General features: G+C 43.0%; 1 protein-coding gene across 1 annotated transcript in view; it reads right to left on the minus strand.

Moving 5' to 3' along the window:
- DOK6 (docking protein 6) overlaps window positions 1-25,374 on the minus strand; it is a 216,345-nt gene that overhangs the window by 29,083 nt on the left and 161,888 nt on the right. The window contains exons 6-7 of the mRNA XM_090285070.1: window positions 23,520-23,658; window positions 12,718-12,835 (exon numbers count right to left, since the gene is read on the minus strand). Coding sequence (XP_090141196.1) covers window positions 12,718-12,835; window positions 23,520-23,658 — 257 coding nt within the window. The remainder of the gene's footprint in view (window positions 1-12,717; window positions 12,836-23,519; window positions 23,659-25,374) is intronic.

The following is a 25,374-nucleotide window of genomic DNA, read 5'->3' on the forward strand; positions in this document are numbered from 1 at the left end:
TGCACTCCGACGTTCACTGCAGAATTATTTATCATAACAAAGACATGGAAACACTTAAATGTTCATAGGTAAGGAATATGTCCTATATACATACGACAATCTTGGAAGATGTTATGTTAAAAGTAAAATAAGCCATGCACAAAAGAACAAAGACTACAGGATCAAATGAATGCAAGGAATTCAAAATAGTCACCCATAGTGACGCGGAGTAGAACGGTAACTAAGGGCCGGGGGAGGGAGAACTAAGGGGGTGTTGATGAAGGGTAGAGTTTCACCGACTCAAGATGAGTGAGTCCTGCAGATCTACTGTGCAGCATGATGCATATCGCTCATATTGAATTGCATATTTTAAACTTGTTAAGTGGGAAATCTTATGTAAATATTCTTATCATAAAGAAGGGGGAGGAAGAACACTTCCAGAAGTGATGATTAAATCGAAGGCATGATGGCTGCACAGGTGTATACTTTTCTTTTTCATCAAGTTGTATCCAGCTTTTCTGTATGTCAATTACATCATAATGCAAATTAATTTTAAGAAGGAAAATACAAGTAATGTAGTTTTGCCAATTATTCCTCTGCATTCATGTCAGATTATATGGTCTCTAATGGCCATAAACTGTGGTTCACTCTCAGAGGGTTTCATTCTCCACGTTTAAAGAAGAAAGAATTCATAAAGTTAAAGCCACTTTAGTTTTTAGTGAAAACACTTGAAATATGAGTTGACTAAAATATGTCATACCTGCACTTAAACTTCTGCATTCCGGGATGATTTTAACAATCATGACACATATAAAAACATTTTAACAAGTTAAAGTACTCAGAGAAAATTCCCTTTACTATTATTTTCTATTCCCATTTGTAAGGGAAATCATGGATCTTGGAAGACTACTAACAATTCCAATCTTGTTGGCATCTTGGAGATGTTTTAATTTGATTAGACTTGTTGCGTGTATGACTTACTTGGAGAGTTTAACTCTGAGCAAACATTGCCCTTCTAACTAAGAAAGCAAGAGGAGTGTTCTAATAATTTTTACTAACATTTGTATGAACCACTATCTGCCCAGCGTCATTCCACAAAGTATTTCAGGTAATTTGTGACTTAAATCAATGAGAAGTCATGCAAATAAGATACACCAATTAGCGAAGCCCACCCATGTGGACGGAATTGGGGGTCCTGTCCATTTCTTCCAATGTTCATGGGCTGCATGGCACATGGGTGGCCAGTGTGACCGGAACCTGGGAACCCACAGGACAGGGACATAGGATGGGTCAGCCTCAGGGAAAAACAGTGGAAATAAATAGCAAGCTTGTATTTGAAATCACTTCCCATCTATTTTGTTATGTCTTTACAACTAGGAAGGATTTAATGAAGTACAGCTCACTCTCATCCTTGTACAGCTCACTCCTAAGACGGCTTCTTTGGGGAGGTGCGTGACGTGTCAGGGGACCTTAGAACACATGAGATTTCCACGTGTCTCTAGATGTTTAAAAGTCTCTAGCCATGCCAGAAAAAGAGGAGCTCACTTCTTCAAAATGTCCTCTTTCTCTAGTCTCTCTATAATTAATATTTCCACTTTTTTCATAGTAATTAAATGCTTTATCGACTGTGGCCAGAAAAGAACTGCTATATTATTCTTTCTGACTTCTTACTGGGCCTAAGCTAATTCCATATTACAAACGTGAATAATGGACTGCCCAAATCCAGAAATAACTTTTAAAAAAAAATGAAATCTCTCTCTTTTGTTATAAAATAGGTAATTTTAGTTGTTGATAATACAACAGTTTTCTTTCAAAGGTAAATACCATGTGAAGGTTATGATCTAGATGAGAAGGTCTTTTACTTTGACAAGGTTTCCTTTTGATAGAGGAAACTTCACAATTTTATAAATACACCTTCAACCTATTTTATTTGTATATATTAAGTGACATAATGATTTCAAACCCACTGATCTGCAAAATTTAATTAAAATGACCATTAATTATGTAATCCCATGTGATACTGTGTGAAATGTACTTTTTAGCCTATCTTCTCCATCTGCACCTGAGACATTTATTTGTATAACATAAAAATATCTACCGTATTTTTTGCTCCATAAGATGCACTTTTTTTCTCCCAAGAGGTGGGGGAAATGTCTGTGCGTCTTATGGAGCAAATATTGCATCCCAGACCATGATGTGTAGTACTGACCTGTCAGCGGTGGTGACAGTCATTATAAGAGGAAGCGGTGGGCCCACGCGAAACCCCTGGGGACACTTAAATGTCCCACTTTCCTGCTGAATCTCAGGGCATCTGGTCAGCTGCCGTCTGCCTCTGCCCATCACCCGGGACCTGGGAGAGTGCAGAGTCACCTGACGCTCCCAGCTACAACCGCTGACCTGTTGAACCAGCTGAGGCTAATAACGGGCATGAGGCTCAGTGCCAATTGCCCATTGCCTTTGACGCTGGGTGGGGCCTGTGTCAGAACCGCCTCCAATCACCAATCACTGCGTCTTAAGCCCTGCCAATCATGAGAGGCAGATGGGTGGAGCTGAAGTAACATGTTCTCAGCTGGCTCCTGGCTCCGTTAGATGCTACAGCTGTCTCGCCTACCTCCACGCTGTTTCCAGTGCACCCCAAACTTCTGTGTGAGGAGGCCAGCAGTGACTGGGTGAGCAGCCATGAATGCTGAAGTTCGTAGTGTATAAAGGGGGTTATGGTGGGGTCACTATTCTAGTAGTAACACAGGCCCTGAGGGGATTAAGGGAGATCACTAGCCGTAACAGGCACTGGGGGTCGTCCGCCAGCACCTGTAACTAGGATAGTGATCCTCTCAGTGACTGTTACAACTAGTGATACCTCTTAACTCCCTCAATGCCTGTTATTAAAGGCCCCCATAAATTCTGACACTAGCGATGATGAGTTCTCGGGGTTCCCAGAAAACTAGAAGAGTCCTTGAACCTTAAATTCTCTCCTCATTTGTTAACGACAGTGATGATGGTTCTTAATACCGCTGTTGACTGCTGTTCGCTTTCCATGGTTGAAATAGTATTCTGTTCTATTTTCTTAAATATTTTAGTACACCATTGGGTTCAGAATATTTTTGTTCTTGTTTTCCTCCTTTAAACCTAGGTGTGTCTTATGGTCAGGTGCGTCTTATAGTGTGAAAAATACGGTACTTAGTTACAGTGGTAATGAAGTTTTTTCATAAATTTTGCCTACTTTATTTTTACCCTGCCTGCATGCTCATGTGTCGGTGATAAATCACAACATCGCTAACATCTATTTCTGACCACACAATACACATCTGTGATTAACACTGAAGATAAAAACCAGAGCTGGGTTGTTTCAAGCCATTTGAAATTTTGCACCTAAAAGCACCCTATGAACAGGTGGTGCGCGATGGCTTACATACCCAGGGTACGTTTTCTTCACGGAATCTAGGAACCGTCACAGGGGGAAACATCGAACTGTCAAGCTTCCCAACTAAAAGCTCTATGTGCTTCATTATTCCTTTAAGAAAAAAACTCCTACTTTTATAGCACTGAAGACAAATTCTCTCATTTAAGAGTACAAATTATTTAAGTCAAGGAAAACAAACTTCTGACATCCTTTTCTGAATGTTCTGAAGAGGATGAGCAGATGATCAGCTGGAAGTTGAAGCCTACTTTCCAAGTATCTTCTCTTAGTAGCTGGGAGTGTTTGCAGGTATTGTGTGCGTCAAAGTATCGCCAACCAATGACCACAGTCACTCAGTGAACAAGGAAGCTGATGGAAACCTCTCGGGGCTCAGCTAAGAAGGCCAGGGCCACCCCACGTGCTCTCCAGCAGGTAGCTCATACATTTCCATCCCTTCGGGTCCACTGAAAAATAAAATTTTTCCCATCCTGGACACTGTCAGAAATCTGAAATACAACCCCATGGTTTTCACTTAAAATCTCAGCTCTATTTTATAATTTGCCCAACCATGGATTCAACTGTATAATAAATACTTTCACATGTAGCAGAAGATGTTGAAGCTTCTATGTTGTATGTCAAGTGAGACTGTGTCCATCAAAGCGTTTAAATTTATATTACTAAACAAAATATTAATCAGAATATATGTAATTCTGAAATAATTATATATCATATATACTTTTTGTTTTCTTCAAATGTGAAGGCGAGTCCATAAAAGTTTGATTTCTATTAAACTTAATATGCTACCTCTTTATAAAAGATAGGTGGGGGAAACTTGAATGAAAAAAATCAAGTATAAAGAACTGTGTGGAGCAGTTTATTTTAATAAGACTATTGGGAGATTCTAACACCAGGACACTCTGAGTCTTTGATCTTTTAGTAACTTCTGTCATGTGTCCGGTGAACCCGACTGAATGACTGTTATTTTCACGCTTTGACTGTGCCTCGTCTTTGGATTTTTTGTTGTGTTCAGTCCAGAGAAGTTAACAATCTACATCCCGCCTCTCACTCTGGCCCGGCCTGCAGAACGTATCCCGTAGAGAAGGAATTTAGTAAAGCTTGCTGAAGCGAGGCTGGTCTCCATCAGGAGAGGGGCTGCTGCCCAGCGGAGAAAGAACGGTCTCCGAAAGGCTTCTCAGCTGCCGGGCTAAGTGAGCTAATCGGCCGGACACGATCTCAGGTGGGCGGGGGCACCTTCTCTGCACTGAGCCGAATCAAGTCCTTTCAAGAGTTTTCCAACTTGTGGCCTAAGAAACGGGGTCTCGTTCCCCCTTGCTCAGGGTCCCCGGGCTGAGCTGTAGAAGGTGTAAGGCTCAGAGGAACGGGTTTATGGGTTTATGTTTATACTCACTGGTGGGAGGAAAAAAATAACTGAAGACTTAAGCCTGACACTTTACCTGACCTTTTTTTCTTGCATTGAAAACTCAGGGTTAGGTTGAGAGTTAGCTATAAGCTTTCTAGAACTTTGAAGCTAGAAACCATTGCTTAACGCTAGATTTGTATTAAGCCCTTGGAACAAAGCCAAATTCCTCATGTGTGACAGAACCTCTACGAGAATAGTTTAAAGGACATACTAGAATAGAGTGGAGTAGGGTATCATCCTTCCCTTTATCAGAGAAAGAAGCTGATGAGTGCAGGCGATGTTGGCTTTAATATATCGACAGTGGTTCATAAGTATTGAATGTTTATACCTTGTGTGGCTGATCTCCTGGAAGCACCCTGCTAGGTACTATTTATTACCTTCATCTTAGAGATGGAAAACTGAGGCTTAGAAAGGTTAAGTAAATTGTGTGAAGTGATACAAGTCGGGGATGGTAAAATTCACGTGCGAACTCGGGTTGGTTTGGCTCCGAGACTCAAGGAGTTAACCTCCGTGGATAGTGCCCCTTCACAATGGTGGCTCTGAGCGGGGGGATAAGAGTCATTCCAAGCTGCTACCTCCTAACCTACTGGAAGAAGCACATTTATAAACAAAGACACCGACACATTAAAGTTATACAGAAACACCTGGGAGCACAGAAGAGGTTGCTGAACATGACCGCAGAGCACGAGAACCATTCCACACAGAATATTGCAAGCATTTTTATGGTGTCTGTTTGGGGAAGCGATGAATTCATTTATCTTTAAAAGCGAACACCCGGGGAGCCCTTTTCTGCCTTGGACTTACCCTTCTCAAGGCAAAGATCTGCAAGAAGTTCTAACAGAAAGTGTTGATTCTAGAGAACGGTGCATGGTGTCAAGGCCAGTTGCCACACTGCCCCCAGCAGGCGGGGCCTCATTGGAGATGTGTGGGGGACGCGGCCGCCGTCAGAGGTCACGGCTGACCTGGCCTGACAAATGGACAGACTGAATGGAGGGACGATGGCAGCTCGGACGGACACAGGTACCTTTTACTGCGGCCGCCACTCTTTTTTTATTTGCTGCAGGAGCTTCTATTAACTATGCACCTTGGAAAACAGAGAATAAAAATGTAAGCAGCGGATCTCAATGGAAGCTCTGTGCGTCTTGAACCTGACTGGGCAGTAAAGACAGGCGGAGAGCCCTCGCTGGGCAAATCGGAGCAAATCCTTTGATTTCCCTCCCGGATCTGTGTCAGAACCCCACTTACTGTGTTCTGAAGGTTATCTCTGATGCTAATTGCCTGTTCGCTTCCCAGCTCTCTGAGAACGTGGAGCCGTGGATGCCTTTCGGTGAACATAAAACACCTTCTGTGTAATCAGGTCCTGCCGCTGCGCTGACACTGGTCTGAAGCTTAATTACAGATCTTAGAGGCAAGGGGCGGGACATGCTGGCATCTGAATATCAATCAGTGTTAATGAAAGCAGAGCTCTGCAGTCACCACCTTTACAAAGGGTGATGTAGTCATCCTGGGCTCACGGGGTGAAGTCCTCTGTTCAGGTTGCCCACAAATGCATCGCCACAGCTGGACACACTCCCATTCACTTATATCTGCCTTTCCTTCCCTTGTCTTCAGGGTCACATGCATGACATCTCCTCTAAGACCCAGGTGTCTAAGTTTAGTGCCCATGTTTTCTTCTATGTAATTTCCTGGTACAGGTTTTATTTTTAAGTCTTTGATCCATTTGGAATGGATCTTGAGAATATCGTGCTAAGCAAAATAAGTCAGACCGAAAAAGTTAAGAACCATATGACTTCACTCATATGTGGGATTTAAACCTAAAAGCAACAAATAAACAAAGAATAAAAGCAAATGAAAACTCACAGACGCAGGCAGTGTTGTGGTTACCAGAGGGAAGGGCGTAGGAGGTCATAGGGGCAAAGGGGTCAAATGTGTGGGGATGGAAGCTTTGACCTTGGGATCATGTATCACAGAAATGTCATTAACCAATGTCACCCCAATAAATTTCACTTAGAAAATTTAAAAAAAAGAAATTTAAATGAAAACAGGTCATCATATACTGCATGCAATTTTGTGTAAAAATTATTCATTACAGGTACCAGGGGATGTTTGGTAAGGAGAGTACACAGCCCCAGGCTCGCGGGGGACCCTTTCAGCCCCCATTCTTGGCTCCCTGCATCACGGGACCTGGCAGAAGATCTCCCCCCAGGGAAGCAGCAGCAGGTGGAGAGACAGAAGCCCAGCTGCCAGGTGAGAGCGACAGATGTTCAGTCTCTCACGGCGACTCACGTGCTTCCCAACCAGAGCCCGGCTGCAGCAAGTGTCTGCAGAGCCGCAGAGGCCGGGGTGTGGGCACGGAGCAGCGGGGGACCGGACGGGATTCCTTCTGCAGCACTGGTTGCGAAGTCTGCAACACCCCCAATGGATCCTCTATAATGCATTTCGACTTCATTTCTGAATCCAACCAAGCCTCGTGAGTACCAGTGTGAGCCTGGTACCTTAAGGGTACTTTCATCTTCGCAAATCCCGATTTAAAGACTCTGCTGTAGAGTCTGTGGGTAAATATGCAAAATGGTGATTACAGGTCCAGGCGGGAGCCTTAAAGTAAGAAAAATTCTGATCTCCTTACATGTTTTTCTTTTTCCGTTTCCTCCCTCCCTCCTTCCCTCCCTGCCTTCCTCTCTTCTAGCTTTTTTGAGGGTTCCTTATGCTTTCAACACGTTTTCTGCCGAAGGCCTGAGAACTAAAATCACCATTTCATCAACATTAAAACAAATGTGTGTCTTAAGCATTCACTTTTGAGTCAGGAGTTGAAAATCATGTTTCCTTCCCTGTAAGAGTGTGGCTTCCCCTCAATCTAGAGCTTATCACGTCTCTAGAATGTGTTATGCCACAAACATTTTTCATAAATGCAGACGTTGGAGAAATATCAATGGGAAGTTACCTTCCCTGATAGATCATGTTTTATTATCTGACAAAAATCGAGAGAAGGACAAGTCCTTACTGACCCCTTGTGCACGAAGAGGGGACATACCCATCAGAAGCCATTTAGGGGAAGGGACTTTCAATGGCCGCTGCCTGGTACTCAGCTGACATGAGCTTGTAAAAGCTAATTATTCTTTGTCCCTGCCCTGTGACCGCAGAGAGCTAGAGGAAATGAGGGAAACCGTCACTATGTGCACCTTCAGCGCACTGCCCTGGGAGCGGGGTGGAGAACTCAGCCCCTCCCCTCAGTAGTTCCACGACAGATGACAGAAATTGAGACAATAAAAGTGAGAAAAGTGCAGTTTGGGGAGTGACAGGCAATCAGAATGAGAGAGAGCCGATGCAGAATGGATCCGTTGACACGCCATGAATTTTTTCCCGATTCTCGTGCATGTGTTGCTTAATAATGAACCTCCATCCCCTAACCCTTAAATACATAAAATGTTTCCCCCTTTATCTACTGCATGAAGGCTTGGTGAACTTAACTCATATTGATCTCCTCTTCACCGTTAGAATGGAAAAAAATATGACGAAAAAATTCTAAAGATACGATTTTGTTCCGCAATGCTCCCTGCCGCTTGCTTGGTAATGTGACCCCCACCTTCAGGAAACTTCTTCTTTGACTTTGGAAGATCAGTGATGGCAGCTGCCCTGCCATGTTCCCCTCTTTGTAAAGGGGCGGGGAAGCCACTGTAAGGGGCACACTGAGGAAATGAGACACGAAATCACCCCACTATGAAATGTAGCTTGGTGAAAAAAATGTAGGTGTGCATGAAGGTGGTGCTGAGGTTCCATGTTTCTATTTTTATTTCTTTTTTGCTTCAGTAGTTGTATTCTGTCCTGATTCCATCAGGGCATAGTCAGAATAAATTACAACCTGGTAAAAAACTATGGTTGGGCCCTGGCCGGGTAGCTCAGTTGGTAAGAGCATCGTCCCGATACGCCAAGGTTGCGGGCTGAATCTTCAGTCAGGGCACCTACAAGAAGTAACCAGTGATGCATAAATAAGTGGAATGACAGATCTCTCTCTCCCTCCCTTCCTCTCTCTCTCAAATCAATAAAAAAATTTTTTTTAAATGGTCAAAGGCTCTTGTCTTCTGCTTAAATTAATTGCCTCAATAGAATAAGAGAATAAACTGAATCTCCACTCTCAAAGTATCACTAACAAGTTTACATCTGTATCTATCTATCTATATATTATCTATCCATCTATCTACCTACCTGAATATTTATGTATCTCTCTCTACTTATATGATATAACCACAAAGTGAGGGGTATATAAAACTATAAAATGTATTGTTCTAATAAGTATACAATATAAAAATAGACATAAAGTATAGTGAAATGTAATTTACATGGAATATATTCTATGTTTATCTGACCTACAGTAATTAATGTATTTTTGTTACATAAAACAACAAACATTAAAAAATATGATATTAAGACCATGTAAGTAAATATTTCATCATAACTGATAAGATATTTCAAGCCCTTAACATTGCTTGAAATTAATAATAGTGAGATAAATCATAGAGTTTTCTAGTTAGTTAATGACTGTCTTCTGTTGTGTAAGTCAACTTGTCCTCCAAGGAATCTCTGGCAGTGTTTTAGGACATTCCAGTGCATTCTGGTGCTTCTTGCTGGTTGCATATGGCATTTCTGAAGGTGGGTGTTGGCCTAAATCTGAGCTCTCCTTTTAGAGGAAAGTTCCCCATGTACTGCCATGAACACAACAGTCTTGTATTTCTGGGATTATAGACCAAACTCTTGTCAACAACCAAAGTTATCGTTACATTGGTTCCAACCTGTTTCCAACTTTAGTGTTATCTCACTTTTTTTGCTTAGAAACTTGTTTATTTTCTCATTCAAATATTCCATAGTTTTAGTGTTTTCTACTGAACGTCAATATTAACTATATATGTTTATATTTAAATAAAAGCAACCTTACTTTAAAAGCATGCTTTCTGATTATTCCTAAACAAGCAAGATTCATCAATTATACAAATCATGACTCAGGACCCTTAGGGTGTGGCTTTGGCACTTGTGGAGGGAGGCAAAAGCCTGAGAGACAGGTATCCTCTTCCTGATTCATGAAATTGTCAAAACAATCTTCCTTCCTTTTCTTGCTGGGAAAATCCAACAGGCCTTAAATGGAGTCACTGGAACTAAGCTCCCCACATAAAAACAAGATTTCCTACCTAGTCTACCTGTAGTTCCACCTCTCCCAGGAATGTGATTTCTTAACCTGTTAGTCTGGAGTTTCCTGGTCAGCACTAAGTGAGGTTAGTCCCCATAGCAAGTTGTTCCCCAAAGGAAGTTGCCCTTGCCTGAAATGACCTTTCCCTTTGTTTATGGCTTCCTCATCCCATCCTCACTGGCCTTTAACAACTCTTTCTTTCCTGAAACTCTTTAGAGGTCCCCTCTGTTTGCTAGAGGAGATGCTGCCTGAATCATGAATCATTGAATAAAGCCAACTATCTCTTCCAATTTACTCCTCTGAATCTTAAACGCTATTAAAAATTTTCTTATACAAGTAAATAATACAAAAAGATAAAAACTACCTGTGAAACAGGTAGTCAAACTGGCATAAGAGCATTCACTTAAATATTGAATACAATTACCTTTAACAAGTGACTAAAACTGTTCTGCTTTTTCTTGCAGAATGTATCTTTAATGGAGTCAGGTAGTTCTCGTAGAGTTTTTCATTAAAAAGAAACGTTTAGTGCTCTTCTTTCACTGAATCATTTCAAGATTTCTGTCTTCGAGCTTGCTAGTGTTCTCTTCCATCTGGTCTGCTCTACTTCTCATGCTTTCTGATGATTCCTCATCCCGTGTGTTGAGTTCTCCTTAAAGTTTCAGTCTCTTCGGCAAAGTGCCGAATTTTACACCCGAGCTCATTGAACTGCCTTTCTGAGTGTTCTTGTACCTCACTGAGTTTCTTCATGACTGTGGCCTTGAATTCTCCGCCATTTAAGTCAGCCTTCCATGACTTGGAGGTTGGTTTCTGGAGACTTGTCATTTTCTTTCTGTGTTGGTTATTCATGGTACTTGATGGACTGTCCCTCTGCCTGCACATTTGAGGGAGCAAACTGTTTTGTTGTTTAGATGCCATGCTGACCTTAACAATTCTGCAGATTGGTCATTTTGGTTTCCAGTACGTGGTGATACAGTGCAAGTTTCTGTTTTCTCTGACCTTTGCTACATGCGCCTGCTGGGTCACGGTGGGGGCATCATTGGGACAGCGGAAATGGTGACTGGATGACCGGGGTGGTGGGTCCTCACTGTATCCAAGTCACCTGTCTCAGGGCACCATCCCCATGGTGGGGGTAGGGGCGGGGGTGGGGGTGTGCTGATGCTGCTTCTGCCCTTCTTACCTTCTGCTGAGCCACGGTGTGGGGGGGTGCACCCCAACTCCTCCACCACCACCACATTAGCTGGGGACCAGCGGGCACCCAACCGTGTGTGAGAACGCTGTCCACTCTCTGTCCTTCCCCATCCCGCCCCCCTACACTGTCCGGGATGCCCACCTTCAGATGCGGGGACCGCTCAGGTGAGTTTGTATGCTGAGCAGAGGACCCCTTGTTGGAATTATAGATGTCCAACTTGTAACTTTAAGGGGAGATTCAAAGGGATCTTATCGCTCTACCATGATGCTAATGTCACTCCCCAGAATGTATCTTTAATCATTCATTCTCATAGGTTAAATTCATTTAGTCTAGGTTTGGAACCACAGCAAGAAAATTTTGCTGTGAAAATACACTATTTCAGGTTGCTTGTACTAGAATTTTTTGGGTCAAAACTCTTTGTATCGTTAATATGAGCAAAAGCTAAAGTATAAGAGGAACAAATACCCTGAATGCCTAACTATTGTACGTTGAGGGCCATAATAGTCATTCTTTCACCAGGTGTTTCCTGGGCCCTACTATGTTCGAGCCCCCTGTGCTCAGCAAGTGTCGGTCGGCTGCGTTGCATTAACCTATTTTCCTTTGCTCCTGCTCCCCTGAGTCTTGGTCAGCTGTTCGTCCGCTGCCCGCAACTGAGGATTTCTCTGAAGGAGAAGGGCAGAGGAGGATTTAACCGCGGGCACCCCGGGCCCGTGCCCTGGGCCCCGACTTCTGAAGGGCCCCACAAAACCCCAACTTCACACTTTTTTCTAATGACACCAAGTCTGGTTTTATTACTATGCTGTGTAAAATATGGTTAACGTGTATTTTTATTTTCCCTGTCTCTCTCTCTTTTTTAAGGGGCCCAATATTTTCTTCTGTGCCCAGGGCCTCAACCCACCTTAATCCACCTTTGGATAAGAGGATTCATTTTAGGAGAAAGGGAAGGAGTGGGGAAAGAATGGCCAATGCTGGGGTTTCTGCTCTTGTTGATGAAATGTGTTACTTACCAACTTGATTAACCTGGAGAGCCGTCCCCATGCTAGTTAACCATTTATCATTAGGAAAACCACAGAAGCCAAGTGCTGTATTGTCTCTTTCGGTCTCACGCTCCCCATCCCCCAACCCCCAACCAAATGGTTTCTCCATTAACACTTTGGCTAAACCTTAAAACCGCCGTGAGGAGGTGTATGTAGCATTTTATTACAGAGCCCGGAGTCTGCCTCCCGAACTTATACTCCACCCTGTTCTCGGGAAGAAGATGCTAAGAAAGACATCCTTTGTGAAACAGCATGAAACAGACCCTGCCAGAGCTACCTTTAGCTTCTGATAATACGCGTGGCCTCATGCTTCCGTCACGCTCCCGCGCCCTACCTGGTCCTCAGCCCTGGGTGCTCTCAGAGCTAACTTTTATCATGCGTCTGAAACGACGGCATTCGAAAAGCCAGGGTCAATCTCAGCGCTCCCGGGGCGGCCAGCGACAGCCCAGCCGATGACTGGGAATGGAGGACAAGCAGGCCCGGCGAAGACGGCAGCGCCGCCACTCAGCTACTTGCCTTGCAGACTGTAGATCTCGCCCACGCTGCTCTGGCGGGTGATGTGGTGCCAGTAGGCACTGCGGGGCAGGGAGATGGACTTGGACAACGTCATCGGCTCCGTCAGGCTGGTCTGAAGCTGAAAGGAACAGAAACCAGGTCTGAGGCTCTCTTTCAGATGTGAAACCGAAGTCTGCTCTTTTCCAAGTTGGGGGGGAAATGTGGGTGACATATCACCCTCTGGAATCCCTGCGTGGTCCGCTGTGGAAGGATAACTTTTTTAAAAAAGGTAAAATCATGACTGAAAAAAACAGGAAGTGAACACCTGTAAGCAATGTATTCCCACCTGTTCATTAAGATGTGAACAAAAGGACGGTGTGGCTGATTCCAAGTTGGTGTCAAAGGACATACCGCCCATCGGGAATGCTGGTAAACTGGCGCAGAAATCAGCAATTGTATTCCACCAGGAGAACTTATTTGCATTTCTATGATTAATTGAATTTTAAAATAGCTCAAAAAAATGGAGGTGAAGCAGATACCCCAATGGCTGCCAACCCAGGATCTCATTTCTTTTTCCCCTTTCCCCCATCTTTCACCTTTGCCCGACAACTCCCACCCTCTCTCGATGGCTCTTCTTTGACTGGATCACTGACTTTGGCCTTGTGCTGCGATCTTGTGCATTAAAAACGTGTTTTCCCTGAGCAGCTCTGTGATAAAACTGTGGCATCTTTTCTTATTAGAAACATAAAATTAAGGTGAGCTGAAGAAATCTACACCTCACACTGGCTACTCAGTTATATGATTAGTGCAAAGAGCACAATATTTCACAATGCATTTTCAAGAAGAAAGTTTATTTTTATTGATTCACACCAGGTGAAAAACAAACACCTAAACGTGGCTCTCTTTGGTCTTCGTACACATTTTTCTGATGCAATCTGAGCAAATGTTCACTTTCTCACAGACAATGGGCAATCCTGTAATTAAATAAAGGCTCAGATTTCCCCTTATTTAATACCTGACTTTTGGCAAGACTGGGAGACGTGAAGCTCAGCTCGGTCAAGTGCATAGAGCCTGAGGGGCCCGTTTGCTGGCTGTGCATGCACTTTCCCATCGGAGACTTCCGCCCCAATTCCTCCCTATTTCTGCGTCAGGACCTCCCCACTTCACAGACGATGCTGTGAGCCAAGGACCCGAGAGGATAGAATAGGACCTTGAATAGCTCGTCACACTAAGAGGCATTTCCATTGTAATAGAATCTGAAGGCACAGGACTTGAAAGTACCTATTTGATTTTAATTTTACTTCTTTTTGATTTGAGAGAGAGAGAGAAAAGGGGAAGGAAGGGAGGGAGAAAGAGAGAGAAATAAAGACACTGATTTATTGTTCCACTTATTTATGCAGTCATTGGTTGTTTCCTGTATGTGGCCTCACGGGGGATTGATCCGGCAACCTTGGCCTCTCGGGATGATGCTCTAACCAACTGAGCTACCTGACCAGGCCCTTGATTTTGCTTTTTTTTTTTTTTTAGCAGTGAGGCATCTCCAGGACTGCTATGTCTTGCCACAGAAGCACCCTACTCAATGTGTTTAAAAGTCTGGGCCTGTTGAAGGTATTTTATAAAAGATGGCTCTGGAGTGAAACATTGCAATCAACTTTTGTAGTTCCAGAACTTGCTATATGTCAAAGCTTTCCTCCTTATCGTGAAAATAGGTGTACTCACTGTGCCCACCTGCTGTGGTTGGTAGGGAGAGCGTGTGAGGGAGAAGCTTGCTTTCTGGGTCATCCCAGGATGGTGCTGAGAAGAATCTCTGCAATGCTTGTCACCCCGCACATTTCCAGTCTGACCCCAGGCCAGCTGTGCACGTTAACACCCAAATGATCTTCAAGTGCATGCCATCACCCTCCTTCCAAAAGGGATGGAGCCAAGGGCCCCTTCTAAGAAATCGTCACTGAGACAAAGGGGCTTTCTCCTCTAAAGCCTATTCCTCATGGGAGGTCCTAAACCTTAATTAGTGTCAGCAGTGCCCATTAATAACACCAATTAATCCTTAAAATGACTCATATTAATCACGCTCTGTCTACTCTTAAATATTTTTTCTACTTTATTGTAATTTGTTTACTACTTAGCATACAGTAGATCATCAGTGGTAGATTAATCTTCCCCAAGTTTGATAAAAGTGCTTCTTCTTCTTTTTTTTCATTCTGGGAAACAGGACGGTTACGAAGTCTAGTCACTCTCTGTCACCAGGCAAAGCTATCACACTATTGTATGGCTTAGAGTCCCTTTCACTTTTCTTTTTTTTTTTTAAAGAAAGAATCTCCATTGTATCTTTAAAAAATTTATTTGTTTATTTATTTATTTGTAGAGAGAGGGGAAAGGAGAAAGAGAGGGAGAGAAACATCGCTGTGTGGTTGCCTCTCACTCGTGCCCCCAACTGGGGACCTGATGTGCAACCGAGTCACGTGCCCTGACTGGGAATCGAACCAGTAACACTTGGTTCTCAGGCTGCCACTCAGTCCACTGAGCCACAGCAGCCAGGGTCCCTTTCTCTTTTTATACCTATCCCCTGACCTCCAAGATTTGGGATTTTACATTTATTTAAATAATTTACATTTTTTCAGTTTTTCTTTTCTTTTAAACCACATGTACTTTATTTTTATTTTTTATCTTTAGAGACAGACACAGGGAGGGAGAAAGAGATGGAGAGAAACATTCAGGTGAGAGAGAAACATCAATCAGTTGGCTCCTGCCGCGCCCTGACTGGGGACTGAACCTACAACCCAGGCAACGGCTCTAAATGAGATTCAAACTGGTGACATTTTCCTTTGCAGAACATCACCCAACTGAGCCACACCAATCAGGGCGCAGTTTTTCTTATACATTATATTTTGCTTTTATCCTAATTAATTTCCACCTTCTGTTTTTCTTAAGTTATAGCCTTGGTCTTTTCTTTTTCCCCCTTTCCTCCCAGCATATTATAATACGTGACAATACAGTCTTGTCCTTTGAGAGGGCCTCCGCTTCCCAGAAGAAGCAGGGAGGGCCTAACGACTGTGTGATTTTTGTGAAGGGACTGCCTATCAGCGCCTCTTTCTGCTTTTACTGAAAAAAAATTATCCAGGCGACCTTATTGCCTTTTGCAATTTCCCTGTGTTGTTTTGAGATTCCGCCTCCCCCTGTGATAAACATTAACGCTAATTTGTGTTTACCCACATAAAATTCGTCTGCATAAAAATGTTAACAAATTAATTCTTCTTTTTCTCTGTGTCTTCCTAATTATTGCCTTGAAAATTGAAACTCCAGTGAGCACTGGAGACGCAAATCTGTACAATCGGGAGAGGAAAAAAGTGAACATTTATAAATTAGCACGTATGAGTCACCCTCTGTGTCTGGCAGTGTGCAAACTGGTCTCACACGTCACGTCGCCTCACACCCACATAAACTGTCAACGAAGACAAGGACCGCGAGGCTCAGGGAGACACCTGTTTCGCCCATGGTGACACAGCCTGTGGGGGAGGAGGCCTCTGAGGCTTCGAAGACCACGGTGGCACCCCCTCTTTACCACAGCCCCCTGTAAGGGAAGCAGGTGAGACGAGAATTACACCTGTTGGGTCTCCTGCCCCGGACCAAGGCAGGAAGGAGAGCGCCCCTTGCCCCCGCTCAGAGCGGCAGGTCCCCCGCACGCGGAGTCAGAGACGCGTTAGCCCCGGAGCTGGGCTGGGCGCACACCTGCTGCCGATCGCCGGCTCCGCAGCTGCCCGGCCCGCTGGCCTCGGGCAGGGCCATTACACCTGTGCTCAGACTTCGTTTTCCCTTATCTCTCAACTGGAATTAGCATAATACACCTGAAGCATTCTACATCTTTTATAAGATGATGCTGTTGGAGTGAAAAGTCCAACGTCGATCGTATCCGGGTGCTCAGGAACCATGGCCGTGTTATCATTGCTGCCACTGCCCGGGGAGGTGGCTGAGACCGCAGGTGTCTACGTACGCGTGTGGTCCAGACACGGAAATCTGTCCTCGACGGGTCACCCAGGAAATGGCAATGAAGGCAGAGGCATGCACCTGGACCTGAGTCTATCACCTTTGCAGGAGTACAAAACCCAAGAAATACGAATACGGGGAGTATGGGCAGGTGGGCCACAGATGGGAGACAAGCGAGCAGTGCTGGGAGCAGGGTGTGTGTGTGTGTGTGTGTGTGTGTTCGTGTGCGCCCCCACATATATGCGCACATGCATAATACAAGCTGGGAAAGAACAGTCCCAGCCCCCTTTGTGTGATGGAGTTAAGAAATGCCATACTGGGCGGACGTGTCAACCTGCTCCCTGAGGTCTGAGACCACAAGGACCGGGCAGGAACGGACACGCTGCCCATTAGAAACACCACCAGAATGTTGTACACTTGCTTAGGAAACAAGCTCACGGATGTCAGGGCAGGAAAAACTGTGCTGCTGCTTAGCATGGAAATGCTGCCGGCGAGTGGAGGACATTGAGTTTTCTTCATTCTGGGAAAAGAGCTCACGGCACTTGAAAACGGTGAAGTGAATCCCCTGGAGGTCTTATGCCGGCCGAGCTCAGCGCCGTCTGGATTCTTGCAGACCGTCCTCTGAAGTCGGAAGGTTTATAGGCCATCGGTTTCTCACAGACTTAATTTCCAATAGGGGACATCTCACATTTAATCTTTCATTTTATTCAAGATAAATATAAAGAAATTAGAAGACGTCTTGCTTAGATTGCACCGGCCTAACAAATAAAATGTAGCTCATACAGCCATTTAACGGAAGCTGTTAGAAGGGGTATTATTTTCATTAGGCTGGAAAAAAATGAATGTTATTATTGTATCCTTTAAACCACACATGGACCAAATTTTAAGGGAACAGAACACGATATAAATAAAGTCCTTCCTGTTGTACTGCGTCACAGCCCTGCCTATTAGAGACCTTACATGCAGCCTTCTCGCCATTCCCCTCACACTTGTGCGTTTATGCAGAAATGTGTGTTTTTCTTTGTGTTTAGAGGCATTTTCCTTGGTGTTCTGAAACTGGAGCAATAGTAAGTGAACTGATTCATTAGGACCACGGGCCCGCTTTAATTATCAACTCTAATAATTTGTTCTAATTGAGCTTGTGTTGATTTATTGCAATCAGTGACTAGCAATCAGTAGAGTGACATTTCACAGTTATGTGAATGGCATTTCCCAGCAGGAAACTGGTCATTGTCAATAATGATGAAAACTCTTGTCTTATGATTAATAATTGATAATATCAAGCAATAAGTAGAACTTCAAAGAATGAATTAATTAGTAGAGATTTCTCCATTTTAGATGTTACACAGCCACTTGCAATCACAAAGCACATATTTAAACTTCTCCTAGAATTTCCTAAATGTCTATAGACGATAGAGAAGTGATTGCAAAACGTGGTAAGATTTTTCTGTGCACTCTCACCAGACTGTTGTGCTCCCAGATTCTGCACATTTTCAGTGTGGAAAAAAACTCGTTATTTTTCTCATAACTGATAGGGGTTCCTGGAAAATGGGGGTATGAAGAATGCTTTCGCTGAAAGGAAGTCAAAGTGCCAAGGATCGAGGCCATTCTGGAAGGCCTTCTCATTCCTTCAAAAATTACAAATGAGCACACGGTGTTCATGTTCATCCTTGAAAGGAACTGAAAAGTATTATTGAGCTCCAGTTGGGAACAACATGTTAGCCTCTTCAGAACACGTCTTGTAGCAAGTATTATGTACTCTACACTCTAAGATGCCATCCATGGGACGACAACGTTATTTTATGCAGCGCCATGAAAGAATAGTGCTGCTAGTTAGACTCTAGCTCACATTACACTTGAGAGGTGTTCAAACGTGAAAAAAAATTGTGTGTTATGGAATTCATACAATAGAATGGCATTTCCCCGTTCATGGAACTATTTAGACAAAAATTATGTCATGGGCTGGTAGTAGCTGATACTGGGTAAGCTGTATGACCAAGTCTAAATCTGGAAGAGCAAAGTTACTCAACCTTGAGTTGTGGGTCTAGCGCGTTTTACACGCAGATAGCTCTGCTTCCTCTCTGCGGTGGCCTCCCACGTGGCCTTCACTGAGGTGACCATGGCATCAGACCCGTCTCCTTGTCAATGCAGTGGGTGGCAGAGGAAGACAATGCTGCCTCTTTGTCATACATTTCTTTTCATTTTGCATTACAAATGGAAATAAGGTGATTTGTTTTCAAGTGATTGTTATTCAAAAGAACAGGAATGATCTCTGTGAAATGGAACCAGACTTTAGAGGTGCTGTTTGTTTCGATACCTAGCTTCACTAATATCCTCAAATATTTGAATCTTTGTACGCTCTCAGATAGAGTTCAAAATTGATCGCCGTGACTTAATTCTCTAATGCATTTTGCAATAGCACGGACGGACCTGGAGAACGTTACGCTAAGTGAATTAAGCCAGTCGGTGAAAGACACATTCCACATGATCTCACTCATAGGTGGGATCTGATGAAAAGGATAAACTAACAAACAATATAGTAAAGTTGCCTACACACATGGAACCGAACAGACTGACAGCTGCCAGAAATCGGGGGAGGGGGCTGCATGGAAAATGGTGATGGGATTAACCAAAGAACATTTATGTGCAATTTATGGACAAGGACTAGGTGGGGATTGACTGGGGGAGGGGAGGAAAGGGTGAAATTGGATGAGGGAGGAGAAGGGGAGAAGATGGGAACAACTGTAACAGTAAAATAATACAAATTAAAAAAAAAAACTGGGATCGTTGTGACTACAAAAAAAAAAAAAATTTATCACCATGACTTAATTCTGCAATGCACTCCCCCCAAAACAAAACTTTCTTTAGAATGAGACTGGTTCGGCTTATTTCACTGGGCACAATACTCTTAGTTCCGTCCATGCTGTTGCAAAAGGCAGGAGTTCCTTCTTCCTTCCTGCTGCGTAGCACTCCACTGTGTAAATGCACCACAGCTGGTGAAAGACAAACACCATATGATCTCCCCTATAAGAGGAATCTAGTGAACAAAGTAAACTAACAGACAAAATAGAACCACAGCCATGGAAACATGGAACAGACTGACAGTGACCAGAGGGGCGGGGGAGGGGGATAACGGTGGAAAGAAGGGGAAGGGACTCGACAAAGAACGTGTGGGAATGACCCACGGACACTGGCAACAGGGTGGGGACTGACTGTGGGAGCCGTGGGTGGGATGGGCGGCGGAGGGCAAAGGAGGAAAAATCGGGGCAACTGATAGAATAACAATACAAATGATTTAATAAAAAATGTCTACATAAAAAAATGGGACTGGTTTGGGATTAGTAAGTAAATAAAGTTGAGACTACTTACAATCACTATCCCTTTTTCCCATTCACCCACTGGACATAGATGTGAGAAGCAAGAGGGGAAGGCTATCTTTTCGGATTGCAGAAATCTTTCTCTGTTGAAGGTCAGACTGAGGCCCTCCAATAAGGTGATTATCCGAGAAGCCAGTCATGACCATAGGAACAAGCCCAGCTGGTGTTTTTAGTGTCAATGATCAAAATCTTGCGATGGTGACATCTTACCCTTCTGATTCAGTTAGGTCTGAAACACTTTTCATGTTTTGCAGAGTAAAAGGACAGGAGATCATCTTACCCTGGACAGCATTCACTGTTTGATCCCATGAAATTCTGGGCCACCTGAGAAGGAAGGCACTTTCTTGCTCTTCCGTCGTATTCCCTGCAGTGCCGTGCAGAGTCCTGAGCACGGAGTAGGCACTAGGCAACCTGTGAATGCTAAATAAATAGCTAACCTCTATTAGAAACTTCCTAATTGATCAGTTAATACTAATGAACTCGTTCAGTATCTTTTTTAGTGAAGGACACCAAACTATACACCTTAAAAAATCTATCAACTCAGTGATTCTTTTTATCTGCTATTCTGCTGGGCAAATATACTGCTTTTCTAGATATTACATCCTTCAAGCAAGAAAAGAAATACTGCCTAACTTAGATTATGGTGACGAATCAAAATATGTTTATTCGCGTTCCCCCAGAAGGAAGGTAATGAACAAGGGAAAAACAAGGTTTTACAGACATATGATATGAAAAGATTATATTATTTCTCTTATAATTAATAAATGATTGTTGAGACATTATTTCTCGTGTATCTATAAAGCCAGGAACACTCTTAAATTACCTTTAAAAGGATGTGAGCAAATGTTTCACTCAGTTGCCTGAACACGTATTTGGGGCACTCATTGCTTATATAGCTCACTGGGAATTTAATATTCTAAGACCTTTTTAATCACATTAAAATACATACCATTTTCTATCTGATCAATATTACTCTCCCAAGGCCAATGAACAGTGTCATCTTATTTTGTATGGGATACCTAATACATGAAATGCCGCACTTTTATATCCGAGGTAGGTTTCTGTGGTACTTTTCCAACTCCCACGACACACTTTTGGCTAGTTTATAGCACAGAACTTTATTTTATTTAAATAAGCAAATGAAGAGTTATTGCCTCATGAATATGAAAAGGGTATTTAAATACTATTTCGTTCTTGTTGTAACTTCTTTTTGAGAAGGGATTTGTGCATGTAAAGGCATTTTCTTAAAAGAAAAAGAAAAACCTGTGTCTTGGAGACCTGGAAATCCTTGCTTATGGCCCTAGAACTTGAGGGATTGGGGCAGGTTTTGGGTTGTATAACTTGCCCTCTGAGAAGCATCATTAACTGAACTTTCTCTGAAGGATGGACCAGATGTGGAGTAACGTTATTAGCATTAACCTTCAGAGAAAAGCATAGCTGTGCAGCCATTTTTAAAATTAATCCAAAATTTTCCATTTACACGTAGGTCCAAGTTGGTGTAGTCTCTGAATCTGCGATTTCTAGAAAGAGCTGGATTTTTGCTGAGCTGTACCGAGGCTGCCGTGTTAATACCTGCCTCACATCCCTGGCCATCTCCGAGCACCCATATTCCCGTGTCCCCTCCAGCATTAGATGGCCTGAGACCTTAGACAGTGGCCCAACCGACCATCTCTGACCCCTCAATAGCACATGGGTCCCTGCGTGGCTCCACTCCCTGGACGTGCCCTCAGCGGCAGAGGACGTGAAAATACACATTAGCATCAACAGCACATGCTGCCTGAGTTCTGTTTTCCAAATTTTTTGGCACAAGATTGCTAGATGTATGTGAAAGGGGTTGAAAGATGTTATTTAGCTATCTTTAGGAATAACAATGTAGTCTCTTCACAAACACTGCAAATCATATACATATTAAAATCACACAGGAGCAAGTGGTGGAATTGGGGACCTGGGACAGAAACTGAAGCTCTCCTCTACGGTGGATGATTACAGTGGTATGAAAAAGCGCTTGGAATTTCCTGCATGAAAGTATAATTTAAATGTCTCACGAGCACTCTGCCTGTTTGAAACAAATATACATAAAGAAGAACTACAACTGTTAACTCATAGAAAGTGACATCAAAATTCTTAATTTGGGTCGTCAATAATTTGGTTGTAAATTGCACATGTGGGTTGATAAGGAAAGTGCAAGATTCTGGAATAATTTAAAATTTGGCAGATGTATTTTTAACTTTATTTAAGCCACTAGGAAAAAGTCATATTTATTAGATCATGGTTACAATGGTTTAAATTTAACTCAAATCTAGGAGACTGGGCCATCCCAACCTCCTATTAATACATCTTTAATTAATCTCAGAGTCATATTCCTAGTCCTACTAATGTTCAGGCTACTCATTATCCCCTGTGGAAGGCCAAATGTCCTGTAGAAGCCCGGACTGCACTTGTCACCCTAAGGGGTTAGGGCAGCTCTTCAAACCATATCCGAGGGAGATAAAATTATGTATGCAGTATTGAGAAAATTAAAAACGCGTTAAGAATAACATGAGCTCATTTGTTAAACTACTTCTTTGTTTTTTATATCTAAAAAGTTACATGATAGAGAAATTTAAAAATCCAAACTCCTATAATACTGGATATAGAAGTCTACAGTCTTACACTGGAATAGAATCATTGTTTTTCTGATGAGGAGCGTCCTGTTTTCTAAAGCTCCACCTGTCCTCTTACAGGTAAAATCTCATGCGTCTCCACAGGTCCCGAAGAGATAAACCACAGTCACCTCTTCAGGTTGTAGCTAATAATCATCCCATTGTTGGCTTTTCCAAGTCAGTAATAAAGCTTAGAATTTCTTTCCAGCCAAAGGTATAATTTATTATTTCAGATCTTTTACGAAATCATTTCTTAGCGGAACCCCAAAATCGTAGGTGGTACGGTTCCAGGACTGGAAAATAGGCGGACAAATCATTCTCTCAGTAAATAACAGAAGCTCCTTCTGCAAACATTTCGTTACTGGCTCTGAAACACACACGGAAAGACACAGGAGTTTCAGAAACGCCAGGGCAGAGATGCAGACAAAAAGGAAAGGGGCATCCTTTCTGGCAGTCACTTCGTTTTCCTGGGCCTACACTGGAATCTCTGAGAGTCTAGCAGCATGGGGAGCTGTGCACAGGACATTGCTTATTTCATCCTCTGTGCACGCCACCCCTTTGGGGTAACCATGGCAACAGGTCATACATAGGTAGATACACACAGGGCAGGGCTCCCTGTTCGTAACCACAAACAGCTGCTTTTCTCAGCAGCTGAATAGGGAGTTAGGAAGAAGAGGTTCAGTAACTGGGGCGAGCTCCTGGGGCCGGGGTGGGGTGGACACTGGGGTGGAGACATGGACGGACCCACATATACACGATGTGCGTCAGACCGCAGGGACATTCATTCCCAAGCTGTTCGGTTACCAAGGAGGAGCCTTACCCGGGCCTTCTGCTCCATTTCTAGCATTAATCTCTCGTGTTGCTCAGCGATGGCCAGTGTCGCCGAGTGGACCTTCTGATAGATCATCTCTCCTTCCCTTGTTTGAAAAGTGAACAGTCCTTCTCCTGTGTCACACATTCTGCGAGAACAGAGATGGGAAGAGTTGGGTCTTCATGGGTTCAACTGGGTAACAGTGCTCCACATGAAAGACGCCCTAGCCCCATGGCCCCCTCCTGACTTATAGGAGCTAGTAAAGCAGATTCCTCCTGGACCCAAACCAACCAACCAACCAACCAACGCATCTTTAAATGGCACATGAAAGCAGATCTAAGGGCGAGAATCCACGCATATTTGGAGTTTTAGATGAAGCGTCCACAACAGTGTGAAAGAGCAGGTTAAAGTGTCCGAGGGTTATTGCAATGCACAAAGAATAAAAACAGTTCCTTTTACAGGATTCTCACATTTATGATATCACAGCACTACCTCCTACGACTTGATAGCTCTTGAAATTGGAAGAACTTAAGAAAAATATGCAATTATACACTCAGTGCAGCAGCAACCAATAAGGAGACTATAAAACTATAGTTTATGGATTTGCATACATAGGCTGAAGCTTTTACTTAAACTGAGTAATCTTTATGTAAATCTTGGTATAGCCTAGGGGGCAACATAGCATGAAAGAGATTCTCTTTTATTTGATTTGAATTTTGACTCTGCCACTTACCAGCAGTGTGACCTTGGGCAAGTTGAATAACTTACCTGTACCTCCTCCTTTTCACACCCTTTTCTTAAGAAAAACAATAGTCCTCATCTCTTAAGATCTATATGACAGTTAAAAGACTTGGCATACAAAATATTTATAGTGTTGCTTAGCACATATTAAATGTTCAGAAATGTTAGCTATTACTATTTTCATCATGGATAAAGGATGGAGCTAATCTCAGTATCCATTATAGAGGAACGGTTGGCTTAATTATAATATTTTTAAAGTATATTTTATTGATTATGTTGTTACAGTATCGCAATTTTTCCCCCTTTGCTCCCTCTGTTAATTATATTTTTATCCGATGACTATTATGCCACAATTTCTGTGTTATTTCTAAGAGCATATAATACATTAAAAATTCTTATTACATAAATTTAAGAGGAAAATCAGAACACAAATTACTTCGATTATTTTTATTAGAGTAAAACCAGTGACAATATGTTAGGCAATGGGACTATGGGTAAGTTTTATTAACAAAGAATTCTACAATGAAAAATATTTTAAATTACTATTTTAGGCCAGATTTGAAAAATAATTGGAGGCCTTTAGAAAAACTCGTTACCAATAAGATGTTACCGCTCAGATGCTGGACATTAACTGAATTGCTGTTTTGCTGGTTTTTCGGTTATAACGTCCAAAGGCTTGCACAAAATGTTCCTGCGGCCAAACTGTGTCTTCCAGCGCCAAAACGATTTCGGCTTCTTGCCTACGATTCTACAAGGAGTTTTCGGTAGAAAAGAAATGTCTCAAGAGGCTCCAGACATTCCAGAGACTTTGACTGTCATCCTTCGGGGCCTCACAGAGCCAGCACTTAGCAGGCAGAAGAGATCTTAATAAAACCCGCCCAGCGTGAAATGGAAAGCGTGGGGGGAAATGAAGTCTCCACAAAGTGAAACCAATGAGCTTTCTTCATTGAGGTGCGGAACTGCAAAGTGACCCGACAGCAGGAGCAGGAGCACCAGTGAGCAGCAGCGAGCACATTTGGTTTGGGGTTAGGTTTTGCTCCCTGTCATCTGAGAAATGCTGCCTCTGAGCCTTCGGAAATGAGAGGATGAAGAACCACGCTGTCGTCTGAGACTCAGGCACTGA

Source organism: Furipterus horrens, unplaced genomic scaffold, assembly GCF_987537825.1.
Source record: "Furipterus horrens unplaced genomic scaffold, mFurHor1.1.pri manual_scaffold_8, whole genome shotgun sequence".
Classification (NCBI taxonomy): Eukaryota; Metazoa; Chordata; class Mammalia; order Chiroptera; family Furipteridae; genus Furipterus; species Furipterus horrens.